This window comes from Peromyscus californicus, unplaced genomic scaffold (genome assembly GCF_007827085.1).
Source record: "Peromyscus californicus insignis strain IS unplaced genomic scaffold, ASM782708v3 Scaffold_4__1_contigs__length_199733344, whole genome shotgun sequence".
Taxonomy (NCBI): Eukaryota; Metazoa; Chordata; class Mammalia; order Rodentia; family Cricetidae; genus Peromyscus; species Peromyscus californicus.
In genome coordinates, this window is record NW_026294562.1 from 76,693,569 (window position 1) to 76,712,056 (window position 18,488).

The 18,488-nt window shown below is 54.2% G+C and overlaps 3 protein-coding genes across 8 annotated transcripts in view; 2 read left to right on the forward strand and 1 right to left on the reverse strand.

Moving 5' to 3' along the window:
• Nucleotides 1-10,238, reverse strand: part of Bola2b (bolA family member 2B) — a 55,846-nt gene extending 45,608 nt beyond the window's left edge. For 3 of the 4 annotated variants that reach the window (XM_052712584.1, XM_052712586.1, XM_052712585.1), the window contains exons 1-2: nucleotides 10,063-10,238; nucleotides 9,880-9,977 (exon numbers count right to left, since the gene is read on the reverse strand). In XM_052712584.1, coding sequence (XP_052568544.1) covers nucleotides 9,880-9,977; nucleotides 10,063-10,125 — 161 coding nt within the window. In that variant the 5' untranslated portion in view covers nucleotides 10,126-10,238. Of the gene's footprint in view, nucleotides 1-9,488; nucleotides 9,616-9,879; nucleotides 9,978-10,062 lie in introns of those variants that run through there. The other variant, XM_052712587.1, reaches the window with a different exon arrangement.
• Coro1a (coronin 1A) lies at nucleotides 834-5,979 on the forward strand. 3 transcript variants are annotated; one of them, XM_052712567.1, is made up of 11 exons: nucleotides 834-993; nucleotides 2,478-2,676; nucleotides 3,588-3,710; nucleotides 3,801-3,930; nucleotides 4,013-4,197; nucleotides 4,308-4,427; nucleotides 4,615-4,719; nucleotides 4,830-4,975; nucleotides 5,060-5,117; nucleotides 5,230-5,445; nucleotides 5,768-5,979. In XM_052712567.1, the coding sequence occupies exons 2-11, from the start codon at nucleotides 2,479-2,481 to the stop codon at nucleotides 5,870-5,872; spliced, it is 1,386 nt and encodes a 461-aa protein (XP_052568527.1). In that variant the 5' UTR covers nucleotides 834-993; nucleotide 2,478; the 3' UTR covers nucleotides 5,873-5,979. The 3 variants fall into 3 exon arrangements, with proteins under 3 accessions (XP_052568527.1, XP_052568528.1, XP_052568529.1); XM_052712568.1 differs by lacking the exon at nucleotides 834-993 and adding an exon at nucleotides 1,061-1,217; XM_052712569.1 differs by lacking the exon at nucleotides 834-993 and adding an exon at nucleotides 1,228-1,251.
• On the forward strand, nucleotides 10,169-13,917 carry Slx1a (SLX1 homolog A, structure-specific endonuclease subunit). Its single transcript, XM_052712570.1, is given in 7 exon segments — nucleotides 10,169-10,738; nucleotides 12,568-12,619; nucleotides 12,724-12,972; nucleotides 12,974-13,063; nucleotides 13,343-13,470; nucleotides 13,629-13,713; nucleotides 13,788-13,917. Coding segments are annotated over 7 exon segments (1,083 nt in total). The 5' UTR covers nucleotides 10,169-10,289; the 3' UTR covers nucleotides 13,818-13,917.
• The last annotated feature ends 4,571 nt before the right edge of the window (nucleotides 13,918-18,488 follow it).

Consider the following 18,488-nt stretch of genomic DNA (forward strand, 5'->3'; position numbering starts at 1 on the left):
TTATGTGGACCATATAAGTCACTGTGATCCTTCTGCCTCTGCCTCCCCGGTGAAGGCCACCACATCTGGCTGTAAGACCTAACTCTACTCAGTACCTGCCATTCTGTAGATGTGTGTCCAGCTCTCCATATGAGGCAGGTAAGACCGTTATAGAGGGAAAATTGGGGCTGAGATGAAATTAAGGTGACCGGCCAAAGGTCACTCAGGAGTGACAGCCAAGTCACAACCATGATTGTAGCAAAGGCCTTTCTTGCCCCGCCCTTGCTTCTGCGACAACCCACCACCCACTAACTGAGGGACAGTTGTGTGTGCTGTCAGACTTCTGTCTGTACTCAGTGGCCTTGAAACTGTGACAGACCGCCCCAACCCCACCCCAGGCTGAGAGCTCTATAGAGGGGAGAGCCTGACTCAGTTGTCCTCTCAGCCCGGAGCACAAAACAGGTGCTCCATACCGCCCAATTTCCGGGTCTCAACCGTGTGAAGCAGAGGGCAAGGGTGTCCCCGTTGAAGCCCTGAGTCCCGAGAGAAGAACTATGACTCCCAAGGCCACCCAGGGGTCTGTTTCGGGGCAGCAACAAGAGCGGTCCCTCCTGTGGCCGACCAGGCTCCCAAGCTGGTCGCAGCCCTTCGGGAGCTTTCTCCGGTGCCAGGGAAAGGACCTCGAGGAGGCTGCGGGTGGACGGGGGAGGGATGGAGGAACGGGATATTTTTGCGTTTTGACATTAAAAGAAGAGCTGACTCGCGTCAGCATCTGTTGGGGGGTTGGAGCTGACGGCGTGGAGAGCGGGTCTCAGCGTCGCCGCCGGGAGTGAAGGGCCGGGCCTCGGTGAGCTCCGCCCAAAGGGGCGCTGCCACCCGGAGGAGGCCGGCGCTCGGCCGCTGCTCATTCATTGTCTTGACAGAGCATCCTCGGCGGCCAGCCCGCGCCTCCTCCATCCTCTTCGCCTTCCTCCTCCACTTGGGGGGTCACGCTTAGCTCCCCGGCCGCAGCAGGTAAGACTGGGCGCTGGGGGAGGGCTGGTCACAAGGGCCGGGCATTGCTGCTATGGGCCACCTGTGGGGCCAGCGCCAGCGTGGGAGCAGGGCTGTGGGGGCGAGCCAGCGAGCGAGCTGTCAGGGCCACCAGGCTGTGGTCAGGGAGCCTGTTCGTGAGCCTGGCCGAGAGGGCCCGGGACCGAGGAGTGCCAAGCCACAAGCAGGTCCCAGAGTGCTCCAAGGTGAGGGCGAAGGACCATCGTGACCAAGATGGAGGTGGGCGCACTGGGAGCGGCTGCAGCTGGTCTCGGGACCTATGTCCCTGGGAGGGAGCTTCTGGGCGGTGTGGGTGGGGGCCAGGGTGGGGTGAGCCAAGGAGCTGCCCCAAGCTTTGAGACAGGAAGGGGTTGAGTGCAAAACAAGAAAAGACCAAGTTCCCCTTTCCGTGGTTTCCGGGCTGGGTACCTGGGTGGGGGAGGAGGCCGGGTGGGGCACATCTTCCTGCCCCCACCTCTAGTTTGGGGTTTCCTTCCCCCAAATCTAGACTGGTCACTGGGGGCTTATGTCCCTTCTTGTCTTGGAGACTTCACTCACGTACTTCACCTGCTTTCTGTGCAGACCTGGGAGCCTCCTTAGGGTTAGCAGGGTGAGGGTCTAAGAGCCACAAGAAGGGGCTCCCCATTCTGGCAGAGCAGACGGGTGAGGCTGAGGAGACGGGCAGAGGCTGTGGGAAGGATGCTTTCCGTTGGGCAGCCGAGGCTCCTTCACTGGGCACAAGGATGGGGCTGTGGAACACCAGGGTAGAGGCGGCCCCTGGGCTTCACTGGCTGGCTGCCCGGCCACAGCGGGTAACCATCTTAGCATACCTCAGGGTGGTCGTGGTGGGCCTCTCCTTCCTTGACGGAAGCAGAGATGGCACAGAAGAACACCTGTCTTTTCTGAGCGGAGGTTGAGAGGCAGAGGTGTGGGGAGATGCTGGAACCCAAGCCATTGCTGCCGCTTGTCGCCGGAAACCCGGGGAAGCCATCCTGCTACTTCATTCCCTCCTAGGCAGGCTGGCACACATCCCCCCGTGTGCCATCCCTGAGCTGGAAGGCTAAGGAGGAGCAGCCCTGCCCTGTCTCTAGGAAGTTCTGTGTGGGTGTGAGGGATCTGGAAGAGGTCAACAGGAGGGAACCCACCTCCCGGGTGTCAGGACTACTAGAAAGGAGCACTGTGTCTCAGTCAAGAACCAGACCCTGGGTGCTTATACCACATCAGGCTCGGTTGTAGGGGCTGATGGTGCAGGATTGAGGGTGTGGCTTGAATGTCTGGGAGTTTGACACAAGGAAAACTGGGGAGGGTAAGCAGGGGGATAAGCAGGCTTGTCAGTCATGGAGAGCAGGTCAGGGTGCCTCAGACATGATGCTGGAACCCTAAAAGCCAGGCCAAGGGTAGCTCTCGGGCTGACAATGTTCGGTCAGAAGTGACTCAGAGGAAACTTTACAATCTGTGTCCCTCAGGATGAGCCGGCAGGTGGTTCGCTCCAGCAAATTCCGCCACGTGTTTGGACAGCCAGCCAAAGCTGACCAGTGCTATGAGGACGTGCGGGTCTCACAGACCACCTGGGACAGTGGCTTCTGTGCTGTCAACCCCAAGTTCATGGCTCTGATCTGTGAGGCCAGTGGGGGAGGGGCCTTCCTGGTGCTACCCCTAGGCAAGGTGAGCTTCTGGTACAACAGCACTCCTGGGGGCTTCTGCTGTCCATTGAGACTGTGGGGTCCTGAGTAGGTGCCTGTTACCAAGACTTCCAGGGCTCAGTGGTGTTATCTGTAAAATGGGACTGGGCCATTTCCTCCTTAAGCTCTCCGGGGACAAAACAAGGGAGTGGGAAGCAGGTATCCCAAGTCTCAGCCTGGGGTTTTCTGCTCAGGGCAGGGCTGCTCCAGGGTTCTCATGAGTGAGGACTCCAGGTCTGGCCTGTGAGGAAGCGAGCCTTTGGGAACTCACCAAGTGTAAGCCCTGGCTCACAGGGGGAGATGAGGCAAAAGCCTTTTCCTGTCCTCTAAGCTTGCTACCCTTCAGCCCCAGTACATTCCTGGACTCTTCAGGGGGTGAAACAGGAAGGGGAGATAGGCCCCGAGTTGTTACCTTAAAAGGGCCGATGGAAGCAGAGGGGAAGAGGAAGTGGTTGTCGGGGTGAAGCTGGGCCTGCACCCTGCACAGCTCTCTACACAGGAAGCAGTTGGCCCTCGGAAGAGGCCATTTCTAAACCTCTGCAGCTGTCCAGAGGCATGGGGACAGATGTCCAGGCCCCTATCTATCCATCAGGACAGATCCTATAGCCCCCCCCCCCAACTCATACATTCTCTTCTTGGGAACCCCAACCCTATGCTTGTCCTGGGCCTAGGGCCTGTACTGCCCACAGATGACACGGAGATAGAGGGGGGTTAGGATCTCATGCAGCTTGGTGCTAGCCTTCTTGGGACTGGGACAAAGGCCAAATTCTCCCACCCCAGTACTCCCAGGGACCCCACAGCCTTCCTCCGCGTCCCTCTGCAGGGGTGTGGGGAAGTTGGATTGGGTCTGGAGGTCAAAAGCACCTCCATCAGAAGACTTGCTGTGCCCTCTAGACTGGACGAGTGGACAAGAACGTGCCCCTGGTTTGTGGCCACACTGCCCCTGTGCTAGACATCGCCTGGTGCCCGCACAATGACAATGTCATCGCCAGTGGCTCTGAGGACTGCACAGTTATGGTGAGTCTTTGTAGGAATGTGGGTTAGGAGGGGTCTCCAGGAAGAACCTGGTTTTTGAAGCCCCAGAGACTCACTTGCCCCTTTCTGCAGGTGTGGGAGATCCCTGATGGGGGCCTGGTACTGCCCCTGCGGGAGCCTGTCGTCACCCTGGAGGGCCACACCAAGCGGGTGGGCATCGTGGCCTGGCACCCCACAGCCCAGAATGTACTGCTCAGTGCAGGTGCTCTAAGGGTGAGGAGGGGAGGGCCAGGGGCCTGACAGGAGGGCAGAAGCTCACGGTTCAACGCTGGGCAATTGTGCAGGTTGTGACAATGTGATCCTGGTGTGGGATGTGGGCACTGGAGAAGCTGTGCTGACGCTGGGCGCGGATGTGCACCCGGACACAATCTACAGTGTGGACTGGAGCCGGGACGGCGCTCTCATCTGTACCTCCTGCCGAGACAAGCGTGTTCGCATCATTGAGCCTCGAAAAGGCGCTGTTGTGGCTGTAAGTTGCCATGAACCCTAAACCTTGGCCTTTGCTCTCCCTGAACCCACCTAGGGTCTAGTCCCTTGGTGAGACTGAGAAGCCGACCTACCACATTTCTTTCCTCTCAGGAAAAGGACCGTCCTCATGAGGGAACTCGGCCGGTGCACGCTGTGTTTGTGTCGGAAGGAAAGATTCTGACGACCGGTTTCAGCCGCATGAGCGAGCGGCAGGTGGCGCTGTGGGACACGGTGAGTGCTGGGAATCAGGACCCTTTAGACTAGGAATCAAGGCTGCAGGCTAAGTCTCTGCCCTACCACATGACCATGGCCTCAGTTTACCTCCAAGATGGGGAGTTTCCACTGCTTAGTCTGAGGGCCCTTGCCTGCTCACTGTCCAGGGAAGACTTGACATGGCCACCCCCACCTGTCTCCACAGAAGCACCTGGAAGAGCCACTGTCCCTGCAGGAGCTGGACACCAGCAGCGGAGTTCTGCTGCCTTTTTTTGACCCTGACACCAACATTGTCTACCTCTGTGGCAAGGTGACTGACTGTCAGGCGGGCTGGGGGCAGGGAAGTGGGTCAGTGGCTCGGTGAGCACAAAGGCTGGCGGCCTGTGCCGGTACTGACTCTCTTGCCCATACCACCTACAGGGTGACAGCTCTATCCGGTATTTTGAGATCACTTCTGAGGCTCCGTTCCTGCACTATCTTTCCATGTTCAGTTCCAAGGAGTCTCAGCGTGGTATGGGCTACATGCCTAAACGTGGCCTGGAAGTGAATAAGTGTGAGATTGCCAGGTGAATGACCCCCTGATCCTGACCAGACCTTCAGCGCCCAGCCAGCCATGCTGTAGAGTGCCACTCACTTTCCTGTCTCCACAGATTCTATAAGCTGCATGAGCGGAAGTGTGAGCCCATTGCCATGACAGTACCCAGAAAGGTGATGCTCCTCTGCTCCTCCCTGGGCGCTAGGACAGAAACTGACCATGGGGGCTTGTAGGGAGGGGCAGGAACATAAACACTCTCGTGACCAGCCTTGGCCTTGCCCACAGTCGGACCTGTTCCAGGAGGACCTGTACCCACCCACTGCAGGACCGGACCCTGCCCTCACAGCTGAGGAGTGGCTAGGTGGTCGGGATGCTGGCCCCCTCCTCATCTCTCTCAAGGATGGCTACGTGCCCCCAAAGAGCCGGGAGCTGAGAGTCAACAGGGGCCTGGACAGTGTCCGCAGGAGAGCCACACCAGAGGCCAGCGGCACTCCCAGCTCGGTGAGGCTGGTGGGGAGCTGGAGTAGCAGGGCAGGAAGATGGACTAGGGCAAAGGATGCGTGGATGTGCTCAGTGTCTCCCAGGGAAGAGTTGGGTGTTTATAGAGATTTCCAAGCTCCTAATGGTGGGAGATTCTTGGAGGGCAAGGAGTGGGTGACCCCGAGGCCCTAGAAGCCAGGTGGCAAGCTTCGGGCCTACAGTAATCAGGTAGTAGCTGTTGGGACCAAAGAGCCCAGGCCTTGGGTTTCTTGGAAGGGTTAGCTGACGTCGGAGGAAGGGAAGCTACAGAGAACTGGGCCTAATGCAGTGCTGGCTCCTCCAGGACACTGTGTCACGGCTGGAGGAAGAGATGAGGAATCTGCAGGCCACGGTGCAAGAGCTACAGAAGCGCATGGACAGGCTGGAGGAGACTGTTCAGGCCAAGTAGAGGACCCCAGAGCCTTCGGCTGGGCCAGCCGTTCACCCTGCTCCCACCCCAACCCTCAGGCCATATGGTGATAAGACGAAGTAATAAAATGGCTTTATTTTCTGGTACCTCTCAGACTCTGGTGAACTGAGCAGCCCCAAGGCTTCCCCCTGATAGTTCTGAATACATTCAGGTTGTGGGTCACTTGGTTGCAGGTCACTTCCAAAAGCACTCTAGCAAATGAACGGGGCCTTGGTTGGTAGGCTACCCAGTGATGAAGCTGAGAGACTGTTCCCTGTTTCCTAGCTCCATCTTGGAATGGAAGGTCTGAGTCATCAAACCCCTATCTTAGAGCCCCAAGATTTTCCATATTCACCCAAGTCTTTCTTGTGTTTTCTTTGATAGTGCTGGGGACCAAAGCCATGGCCGCTGACATGCTAGGGAGGTTCTTCATCATTCTAGCTCTGCCCCTAGCCCTGACCCCAAACTAGCCCTTCCTGGTCAACTTGAGCACAAACTGCATACAGCTGTCCCAACACTGGTGCTTATGGGGAAACCAACAAGCACACGGTGACACTTCAAACCACAGACTCAAAGAACAAAAAGAACGAGACTTCTGATCAGAAGCGACTCACACCTGCAACCCAAACACTTGGGAGACTGAGGAGGACTGCTGGGAGTTTCAAACCAGAGACTCAACAGAGTGGTTATCAAGTGAGCAACTGCCTCAAAAACCAAACCAGACCAGAAATGGAGCTGGGATGTAGCCTGGGTGGCAGCATGCACCAGGCCCTGCAAAAGCCAGGTGTCATGACCCACACCTGTAATCTCAGCACTTGGGGGGTAATGGCAGGAGGATCAGAAGTCAAAGCTAGCCTACGATAGAGACCCTGTCTCAAAAAACAACTGTAATAAGACAAACAATAACCAAAAAAAAAAAAAGAGGAGGCCAGAAAGATGATTTGGTGGTTCAGTGTTTGCTCTGCAGTCATGAGTGCTGAAAGTCAGATCCCAGCACCCATATAACAAGATGGGTGTCCCTGCATACCTGTAGCCTCAGCTGTGATGTGAACAGAAACAGGACTGTGCAGCTGGCTGGCTTCCAGCCTAACAAAGATGCAAGCACCAGGTTCAGGGAAAGAGCCTGCCTCAAAGGAATAAGTAGAAAGTGACAGAGGACATCTGACATCCTCTTCTGGCCTCCACTCATGTGTAGACATGTACACATATACATGTACACTCATGACACCTGCATGCACATACATTCATATACATAAGTAGAAATAAATCTTGTGCTGGAGACATAGCTCAGCAGTTAAGAACATTTGCTGCCCTTTCAAGGGACCAGAATTCAGATCCCAACACCCACATCAGGTGGCTCACAACCACCTGCAACTCCAGCTTCAGGAAACTTGACACCCTCTGCAAGCAACTACACCCGAATCCACAACTACAAATGAGCCAGGTGTGGTGACACGTGCCTTTAGCCCAGCACTGTGGAAGCAGAGGCAGGCAGATCTCTAAGTTCCGAGACAGCCAGGAGAGAGCCATAGAGAGTCCCTGTCTCAAACGAACAAACCAACAAACAAAAACAAAAACAACTTGGAAGACAAAGTCCCATAAGGGCAAAGCTTAGGAAACAGGGAACAGCCTGACTCTGGACTGAAACACAGAGCAGGGCAATGGTTGGTGGAGGGCAGTTCTGGAGTTATGGTTTAAGTAACCCCTTTCATTCACAGCATCCTGCTGCCTCGGCGCATTTCCTGTGGGTTTCACAGGACCCGGCATCTGAATAAGAGACAGAAAAGATCAGATCTCTTAAACCCTGTCTACAGGAGTGTTTGTTTTGTGTGTTTTGTGACTGTCTCACATAGCCCAGGGTGGTCTTGAACTCCTAACACTTCTATCTCTACCTCTCAAGTGCTATTCTAGGAGTATATCACGATGCTGGTTTATATGGCACTAAGGACTGAACTTAGGGCTTCATGTGTGCTAGGCAAGAGCTCTGCCGACTAGCTGTATCCTCAGTATGGGATAGCTTTTGGTGCCTAGCTGGCGGGAGACTCCAGAGCTGGGATGAGATACAGGGGCTCAGGAGGGTATCATGTGTGGTGGTATTGTGTTCCCCAAAATATTGTGTAACTTAATAAACTTATCTGGGGTCAGAGAACAGAAAAGCCACAAGATACTTAGGCTAGAAAATGTTAGCACACGCCTTTAATCCTAGCATTCCAGAGACAGAAATCCCTCTGGATCTCTGTGAGTTCAAGGCTGCATTGGAAACAGCCAGGCATGGTGACTCCTGCCTTTAATCCCAGAAAGTAGTCTTTAATCCCAAGGAGTGGTGGTAGAAAGCAGAAAGGTTTATAAGGCGTGAGGACCAGAAACTAGAAGCATTTGGCTGGTTAAGCATTTGGCTGGTTAAGCATTCAGGATTTCGAGCAGCAGTTCAGCTGAGAGCCATTGGGATGAGGACACAGAAGCTTCCAGTCTGAGGAAACAAGACCAGCTGAGGATCCAGCGAGGTGAGATAGCTGTGGCTTGTTCTGTCTCTGATCTACCAGCATTGACCCCAATAACTGGCCTCAGGTTTGATTTTATTAATAAGAACTTTTAAGATTCCTGCTACAATCATGGCCATCACAGGGCTGAAGTCATACAGTTCAGAGAATACCCAGGACCCCAGCCCTTTCCTCCTCAGCATGCCATGGAGTCATCTGGATATAGAGAATGACACACAAACATGCCTGCCCACCCAGCTGTGTTTCATCCTCTGACAGGACATGTGAGCCTGGGCAAGTCCCTTCTCTCCTATAAACTGGAGGAGGGCCATCAATGGAGAATGAAGGGGTTACTCCTCTGGAGATGCAGGCTAGGTTACTCTCTGCATCTTTCCTGTGTCCTCTTTTAGGATCCTTGTGAGTAGATTGAATCACTAGTTCTCCAGAGGACCTACAAACGTTCAGGAAATGATCCTGGGGATGGAGAAGGCCTGACCAGTGACTATGACTCCAGCTTGATCAGTCTCTTTGATGGAAGAATGAGAAGGTGGAGGTAATGAAGTGTTAACTGTCAAGAGACAGGCCTGGACAATATGGGGAAGAACTGAGCGTGGTGATGACATCTGTAGTCATAGATGCAGGGAAGACGACGGGGAGAGGACCATCTGAGTGGTCCTCTCTGAATTTAAGAGCAGCCTGGAAAACACATTGAGAGCCTGTCTAAAAGACAAACAGGACAAAACCAAAGATCCACAGAGGAGAGGAATTAGATGTGCAGGAGCTGGACTGAACATCATGCTCCCTGAGGCCTGAAAAGAGACTGACAACATGACTGGACATGTATATCTTGTTTCTCTCTGATACCTCCAGGAGCCTAGACAGAGGGAGACAGTAGGAAAAGGCTCAGGGTTTCTGGTTCCGGAGGGCTGGCAGAGCAGGAACACCCTGCTTTCTGAGGGCTGACCTTGGTGACGGCATCGAGACCACAGGAGCAGACAGAGAAGGTTTACAAGGCATCCTTGACAGAGACTAAAGGACAGAACAATGCCAAAACAATGGCTGGAGGAGAGGCAGGGGAAAGCGAAGTCCTTGCCTCAGCCTCAGAGCCCTCAAACAGCACACTGACACAAGGTGGACCTGATTTACAATTTAATGGCTGTTCAGGCCTGGGTCCCTCACTTCCGCCACTGCTCTGGGGTCAGAGTTTTCTGCTCAAAGGCATGGATGTGCGGGAGCTCTTCAGCTAAGCATTCATTCACCAACCTGGGAGAGAGATGGGATTGGGAAATGATCGGCCTCGGCTAGGGTGGTAGGCTCCGAAGCAAACGTGACCAGGGAGATCGGAGATGTCTCCAGTAAGTGGGGATTCCAGGAGAGGACAGAAATCCAACCACAAAGGCAGGGGCACTCTCGGGATATGGGGCGCATCACGGCTTTGGGCGTGAGTTAGTCCCCACCCGAGCAGGCAGCGACCTGGGCTGCCGTCCCGCGCCCGAAGCGCTGGGCGGGGGGCTCCCGGGGGCTCACCGGTGTCTCTGGAGCAGTGGCTTTCCCTCGAACTTAGCCGACACCACCAGGACTCGGAAGCTGGTCGCGCAACGGTTGAGAGTCGTGTCCTCCACCTCCTAGCCGGCAGGAGACCCGGACCATGAGGCACTCGCCCTCCCGGGAGCCCTTCCCCACCGCCCGAGGCCCGGGCCCCGCACTCACCACATGCTCTGCCTCCAGGTCCCGCTGCAGCTTCTCGCGGAGGTAGTCGGCGCTGAGTTCCATGGCCACAGCCCGGTGGGGGCACAGGCAGGAGTGCCCAGAACCTCGCCTCGGGTCCCGCCACCCCCGCCTTCCGCCCTCACTGCAGCCACTTCCTCCACGCCGCTCACTTCCGCCCTTCCTGGGGCGGCCTCGAAAGCAGCACTTCCGTCTCCCAGCACAGCGGAATGCGCAGCACTTGGGAGGTTCCGCCCCAGCAGTTAGCCAATCCGCGCCGGGCTGGAAGGCGGCGGGCGGTGAGGCGGCGTTTGCTCATCCTCCTCCTGCCAGCAGGCGGCGCACCAAGCCGCGCTGCCGGGTTTCCAGGGCGCTGCGCGATCATCCTCGAGTGCTTTTTCCTAAACGAACGTTTTGCAGTCCTGGCTACGCAGCCCTTTCCGAGGTCCAAGGTCCCAGAAACCACCCCCCACTTCGGACCTCCAACCCAGAAAGTCCAGATGGGACCTACACCAAGGCCGGGGCGCTTCTTCGGTGTCTACCTGCTCTACTGCCAGAACCCTCGGCATCGGGGCCGCGTTTACGTGGGATTCACTGTCAATCCTGCTCGTCGGGTCCAGCAGCACAACGCCGGTCGCAAAAAAGGTGGCGCCTGGAGGACCAGCGGGAGAGGACCCTGGTAAGAGGGCGCTGGTGTCTTGCCGGAAGGCTCCGGATAGGAGGCGGATCGCCTGGACAGAAGCCCAGAGACAGAGGCGGGGCCGTTTCTGTGATCATGGGCGGTGCCGAGTCCCTGGCCTGTCACCCGTAGCGGGAAAGGCGGCACCTCGTGGACTTTGTTCAGGTTAGATTCAGATTTGGGATGGTAGCCGGGTGGTGGTGGTGCACACCTTTAATCCCAGCACTCGGGAGACAGAGCCAGGCGGATCTCTGTGAGTTCGAGGCCAGCCTGGTCTAAAGAGTGAGTCCCAGGACAGGCTCCAAAGCCAAAGGCTGGAGAGATGGCTCAGAGGTTAAGAGCACTGACTGCTCTTCCAGAAGTCCTGAGTTCAATTCCCAGCAACCACATGGTGGCTCACAACCATCTGTACTGAGATCTGATGTCCTCTTCTGGCCTGCAGTCATACGTGCTGTATACATAATAAATAAATAAATCTTAAAAAAAAAAGATTTGGCATGGTTAATTGATGAACGGGGTCACAAGCTAAGGGCTGGTCTGTAACTCCAGTACCAGGGTATGGAACGCCCTCTTCTGACCTCTGCTCCCACCAGACACGCACGTGGTGCACATACATAAATACGTACATACAAGCAAAAACACTCATACACATAAAATAATAAAATAAATCTAAGAAAAAAATTAAATACAAAAGCTAAGTTATGGGATCAGACTAAGCGTTTGTCTTAGGGTTACTGTTGCTGTGATGAAACACCATGACCAAAAAGCTTTCTGGGGAGGAAAGCATTTATTTGGCTTACTCTTCCACACCACTGTTCATCATTGGAGGAAGTCAGGATAGGAACTCAAACAAGAAAGAGTCGATGCAGAGGCCATGGATCCAGGACCACCGGCCCAGAGGTTGTACCACCAACAAAGGCCTGGGCCCTTCCACGTCAATCACTAAGAAAATGCTCTACAGGCTTGCATACAGCCCGGTCTTATGGAGGAATTTTCTCAATTGAGACTCCCTCTTCTCTGATGACTATACCTTGAGTCAAGTTGACATAAAACTATCCAGCACAGGGCCCATCAACAGGTGAAGAAAATGTGACATATGCAAGGTGTAGTTTTTAAAATCAGTTTGTTTTAATTTGGTTCATATGAATGTTTTGCCTTCAAGTGCACCGTGTTCATGCAGTGCCCGCAGAGGTCAGAAGAGGGCGCCGGATCCCCTGGAATGGGAGTTACTGACAGTTCTGAGCCCAGGTCCTCTGCAGTGCTCCTAACTGAACCACCTCTCCAGCCCCCAAATGCAATTTGACTCAGCCATAACGATGAATGAAATTATACCCTTGTGAGAAAGTGGATGGAACTGGACATCATCATGTTAAGTTATATAACAAGTATTTCAAGTGTTCTCTCATTTGGAATTTAAAGAAAAAGTTATGAAATTATGTAAGAAGAGAGTTATTTGGAATGAGGAAGAAGACAAAAAAAGAGGGAAGTGGTTATGATAAGCAATGTCAAAGTACATTACATAAATTTAACTATTATTTTGTACAGTTAATATACACCAGTAAAACCTGTTTTAAAGACTGGGATCAGGAGACAGGGGCCCTAGTCAGCAAGGCTGGGGCTAGAATAATACTTGCAAAGGAGAGGAATCAAGGCCTGGGTGAGGAGCCTGAGGTTGGCAGGTGCAAGGCTCTTACATCTCCATGAAAGGTTCAAGTCCTGATGGCCAGGTGTGAAGTGGTGTGAACTGGGCTCTCAACGTGAACTGGAACCCGGGGGGAGGGGGGAATCAGTGTGATGGGGACTTACTGGCCGTGCCCTCTCCTCCCAAGGGACATGGTGCTGATCCTGCACGGTTTCCCGTCTGCTGTGGCCGCCCTTCGGGTAAGAAAGGTGTCTTAAGGGCAGGCTAGCCTGGGGCTTTGAGTTTGTCTAGACGACCTTGCCCAGGACCACCCTGACCTCGTTGTCCGTGTCCCTTCCTATAGTTTGAATGGGCCTGGCAGCATCCTCAAGCCTCACGCCGCCTGACTCACGTGGGGCCGCGCCTGCGCAGCGAGGCCTCCTTTGCCTTCCACCTGCGTGTGTTGGCGCACATGCTCCGAGTTCCTCCGTGGGTGCGCCTCCCTCTAACCCTGCGCTGGCTGCGACCTGACTTCCGCCACGAACTCTCGCCGGCACCACCACCACACATGCCCATTGCCTTTGGGCCGCCGCCACCCCCAGCCCTTGGTCCCGAAGCGACTCACTGCAAGTGAGGCTGACAGCGGGCGCCCGCTCGATCTTGATGCCAAGGCCAGCTGCATGCTATGTGCGCGTATGGTGCAGGTAGGGGCACACAGGGGCAGAGACCCTGGAGTTTGCCCTCCCTGACAGCGTCTAATGACGATCGTACTCTCAGCTGTTTCCGGGCCTGTCAGTACCTGCCAGGGGCGGTTAGATCCTTTGAATGGGCAACCAGCCACGGTGTAGGTCTTTCCTGGCCTCCTTTTGAAGTCATGGCTCTTTTCTGTGCTTCCTGCTTTATTTCCTCTCTTTCTTGCCTCACAAGCTGTGTGCTGCTCTCTCGAGTTACTTCCGTGTCTCCTTACCTGCCACCTCTGACAGGATGAAGAGGGCCCCCTGTGCTGCCCCCACCCTGGTTGTCCCCTAAGAGCCCATATCATCTGCCTGGCAGAGGAGTTCCTGCGGGAAGATCCTGGGCAGCTTCTACCCCTAGAGGGCCATTGTCCTAGGTGAGTCCAGCCCCCCTTCCCAGCCTGTGTAGGCCTGGAAAGAAGGTGCTCCGTGTTTCAGTCCTGGCTAGGGAATCTCACCTTGACACTCAGGGCCTCCTGGTGGAGGGCCGGGGGTGCCTGACTCTGCCTTCTCCACCAACTGCACCCTTTGGCAGCTGTAAGAACTCATTGCTTTGGGGAAGCCTGGTCGGGCAGTGCCACATGGACACCGAGGAGGAAGAGGACTTGGAATTGGAAGAGGTGAGAGGTGACTCTGGCCCCACTCTCCCCCAGTCCTCCAAGACTACCCCTGACCTACCCTTTCGTCCTTACAGGAGCACTGGACAGACTTGCTGGAGACCTGATTCTAAGTGTCCCCAACTTTCACCCTGTTCCTTCTCTGCCTCCGTCTTCAGTGCTTGGCAGCTTTTACTTGAGCACAATAAAAACGCTGAGCGAAGGGTACCTTCTGGTGTTTTCTCAGAGAAAGGAGGGAAGGAAGGAAGAAAGGAAGGGAGGGAGGGATGGAGTGAAGTCGAGGTTTTGGGCTACTTCCTTGCCTTTCTCAGAGGTAACAGTTACTGTCTTATTTACTTGCCCGTGGCTGTGATAAACACTGGGACCAGCGACTTGGGGAGGGAAGAGATTGTTTCACCTTACACTTCCAGGTAATGACCTCCCATCAGTGAGGGAAGTCAGGGTGGGCACCTGGAGCAGAAACCATGGAAGAAGGCTGCTGACTGGCACAAACTCTTGATGGTGCTTTAGTAGCACTCTCACACAGCCCAGGACCACCTGCCTAGAGTGGGCTGGGCCCTCTCACGTCAATCAACACTCAAGAAAATGCCCCCACAGACATGCCCACAGGCCCATCTGGCTGAGGCAGTCCCCGACTGAGGATCCCTCAGATATGGCTGGGCTGGGTAAAGCTGACAGCTGGGGCTGGACAGGTGGCTCAGTGGTTAAGCACACTGGCTGCTCTTCTAGAGGTCCTGAGTTCAATTCCCACGTGGTGGCTCACAATCATCCATAATGAGATCTGATGCCCTGTTCTGGCATAAAGTTGTACATGCAGGTAGAGCATTCATATACATAAAATAAATGAATAAATCTTTAAAAAATAAAGCTGATAGCTGAAGCTAAATAGAATAATTAAAAACCCAGGAGACCAGCACCTGTGGCTTGGAGACTGTGTGCCTCTGCTGGGAGCACAGAGGTCCTTGTGCTCACAGATAAGCATTAGGGAAAACAGGAATGTTAACCAAGCAAGATTGTTTTTTCAAGGGACAAGATGTTTTCTGCCCCGAAGGCTGGGAATGAGGTGGCTAACAGCCTGGGCAGCCCTCGTGCTATCTGTAGGGCCATTCCATACCTGGCTCCCCCGAAGCTTCCCCAACCAGGACCAGAGGTGGCTAGTAGCCCAGAGGACCTCTGCACTAGCTGTATGACTGAGACCACACCAGATCCCCCCAGGCCCTTAAGATAACACATGTAGCGTCTCTACAGAACCCACCTTCATGGAAGAAGTGACAGGTACTTTGAGAAGAGTTTTGATGTAATCGTGTCTCCTTGTGCACAGGGGATCATGTTACATTGGGAAACGCCCCCCAAATTGTACTGTCCTTAAATATGTGTAAAATAAGCTGCCCGGTGTCGGACTCTAGAAGCTTGAACCAACACCGGCTACTGAGTTGTGCTGAACTGTATCTCCTTTCTGCCTCACTCAGGCCATTTCTCTGCCAACCCTGGTGTTTGCAGAGAGCCCCACACGCCTCCAGAGCCAAGCTTGCTGCTAGATCTTCATCTAGATGTTACTGAACTTGGGAGTCACAGCCTATACCAAGTCAGTCTGAGCACCTGTCCTGAATAAGCCAATTAAAAGAGCCGAATTAAAAGTTCAAAGCAGAAAAAGGAAATTATTCAGTGTGGTCATACTGGGGAGAGGGACAAAGGTCCAGGAAACGCCTTGGGCACATCTTCAAGGTCCTTCAGTGAGGCCAAAGTTTAAATGGAGGTCCAAGGACATGCTCACCTAAGCAGCTCCAGTCAAGGTTTGCTCCCACCCACCACTGACATGCTATCTGGACTTCTATCTCGTCCTGTAAGGTGGTTGGACAGGTTGTTGAACTATGTGAGATCTCTTTCAGGGAGACAGCTTCCCTCTCTAGCTGGGGCCCTTTCTTTTCCCCAGCATGATTTTCCTGGAGGAAATTCCCATTTCTTCATTGTTTCAGGAGTCCAATAGTCAGCTTGAGAGACACAGAGTCTACTTAGGTCTTCATTTCTGCCAGGCCAGTGACATAAACACTGAGACTAAGGTGATGGCTGTCTGCTCTCCAAGGAGCCCTGTGGCTCACTCACATGTTGCTCTCTGGCTCTCTTCCCAGGAATCATGAGGTGAGGCTCCCTCTTGGAGCCTTCAGGAGACTGCCCCACTAACTACCGTTCTAATGAGGGTCCTTCTAGGACCCTTAGATGCCCGCCCTTCCCACAGCTCCCCCTGCTCTGACCTTCCCATGGTCCCTTCACAGGGTCCACGCTATCACTCTGGTTTCGAACGCTCGCAAACCAGGGAGTTCTCAGAAAACTGGAGGAAGGCCCAGCCTCAGCTCTCCTCACTGCTGGTCTGCACCAGAAAGCAGCCCCGCCCACCTTGTCCTGTCATTCTCCCCCTCGACCTCAACCTGGTGTGTTAGAAGCCGACCGACCTTCCTGCAGAGGTGGAATTCCCAGGGCCAACCAGGTGTAGATCACTGTTGGGAAAACAAAGCCCACCTATGGGTGCCTTCTCTGCTGGCTGTCCTTTCATGCTGTGCCCAAGGGCCAGCCAAGTTTTGGTTTGCAGATACGATTAGCTTGGTTCTAGCTGGGGTTCTCTAGAGGGTGACTGAGTACCCCATCTTCAACCCCTACTTCCTTCATGAAGGACAGCCAGTCTTAGTACTTAAATAAAGCTTCCTCTACTTCACCCTTTCAAGGAAACGGCTCTAAATTCCTCCCATATGGGACCTTCAGAACCCCACCCCCTGAAAGAACCCTGTACCCAAGGCCGCATACACAGTAAGCTGTGTGCCCAGGAGGCCACAAGGCCGGGTCCTCTTACATCAGGTGAACCTTTGCTCTGCCCAGCACCTCACTCCAACATGCTCCACCTGAGGCTTGCTCTGGTTGTGTGGGCGGCTCTTGTCTTGTCTCTCTGCCCGGGCTCTTCCTTTCTGTGTTCTTTCTCTGTGCTTACCCCATCTCAGTCATCTCCAGCTGAGCAGAAGTTTTGCTCATGTGTGGTAGAAGCTTCTAACCCCCCAAACAAGCTCAGTGCCTCAACTAACTGTATTTGTCCTTGGTGCCAAGTTGAAAATGGGCTGGGCACGTGGGATCTAAGGAGTGCATACCCTGAGTGGCTGCCTTACGTGGCTGGCCTGAGAAGCTGAAAAAGGGACGTAGTGGGGACAGGAGGTCACGGTGATAGACTGACAGCTGCAGTGGGAGGTAGTTGGAGAATCGAAGCAGGCTGCAAGCCGTGAGCATGGGCAGGTGCCAGGGGACCTTCTCTGGTACAGTAAGGCATCTCCTGGGAAGCTGCCAAACTTTGCATCTGGCCTCTACCCCCAAGAGTTCTTTAGTGGTCTGGCTACCAGTGGGGTACTGAGCTCAGGAAATGTTCTGCTGGTAAACTGTTGTTCAGCCAAACTGGGGACCACTGCCCTGAAGTTAGATCTGCCTTCCAGTCACAGCCCTACCAACTTGCTGGCTCTGTGAGCTCCAGCAGAGTGCTCAGCCCCTCAAAGCCTCCTGCTCTTTATTTCATGGCAAGAGTGCCTCAGAACAGTGCCTCAGTGCCCACTAACAGAAGTGGGCTGTCTGTCTCAGCAACATGGAACTGGTTCAGGAAGCCCCCGCCAGCCACTAGTGTACCTGCAGGTCACCCGATCAGTCAGATTGCAGAGGGGACTGCCGAACTGCAAAACTTCCAAACTGTTCCTGATGACCTGCTCATCAGCACGTACCCAAAGTCTGGTAAGCCAGTAGAGTGCCATAACCAGGCCTGCAGCTTCCAGCTCGGCAGGTAGAGCCAAGCCCTCAGCCTTCTTACCTTCCACATCCTCCTTTGCAGGCACCGCCTGGGTCAGGGAGATGCTTGACATGATCTATCAGGATGTTAATCTAAAGAAATGTCACTGGGCTCCCATCTATATCCCGGTGTCCTTCCTAGAGTTCAAAAGTCCTGGTGTCCCCTCAGGTATGTGAGGGAATGCTGTGGGATGGTCTGTATGTCAAATTGCTCTGATTGGTCAATAAATAAAACACTGATTGGCCAGTGGCCAGGCAGGAAGTATAGGCGGGACTAACAGAGAGGAGAACAGAGAAAACAGGAAGGCGGAGGGAGTCACTGCCAGCCGCCGCCATGACAAGCAGCATGTGAAGATGCCCGTAAGCCATGAGCCACGTGCCACGTGGCAAGGTACAGATTTATGGAAATGGATTAATTTAAGCTATAAGAACAGTTAGCAAGAAGCCTGCCACAGCCATACAGTTTGTAAGCAATATAAGTCTCTGTGTTTACTTGGTTGGGTCTGAGTGGCTGTGGGACTGGCAGGTGACAGAGATTTGTCCTGACTGTGGGCCAGGCAGGAAAACTCTAGCTACAAGGGAACCCTGGAGAAATGACATCGAGGCAAAGAGGATCAGGGTTCTGATCACCATCACTTCCCTACACATGCTTAGGTCTTGAAGCTCTGGAAAACATGCCAGTCCCGCGGCTCCTCAAGACGCACTTGCCTGTGTCTCTGGTCCCCTAGAGCTTGCTGGGTCAGAAGGACAAGGTGAGAAATCAGGACAGCACTAGACAGTCCTGGAAAGACCACTGTTCCTGTGCTGCTGTCTCAGCTGTCTCATTAACGAGAGGCCATCTGCCTATCAGTGATGTGGGATGCAGATGCAGAGCTAAGAGAAGTCACAGAACATGGGGGAGAGCTGGCAAGACCCATGCCTGCCTTGTCCCAGTACAGGTGTATGGCCCCTCAGGGGACCAACCT

Coding starts and splice junctions, on each gene's coding strand:
- Coro1a (XM_052712567.1), top strand. CDS start 2,479: ATGAGCCGGCAGGTGGTTCGCTCCAGCAAATTCCGCCACGTGTTTGGA. Junction 3,931..4,012: donor GAATGTACTGCTCAGTGCAG/GTGCTCTAAGGG, acceptor GCAATTGTGCAG/GTTGTGACAATGTGATCCTG. Junction 5,118..5,229: donor CCATGACAGTACCCAGAAAG/GTGATGCTCCTC, acceptor CCTTGCCCACAG/TCGGACCTGTTCCAGGAGGA.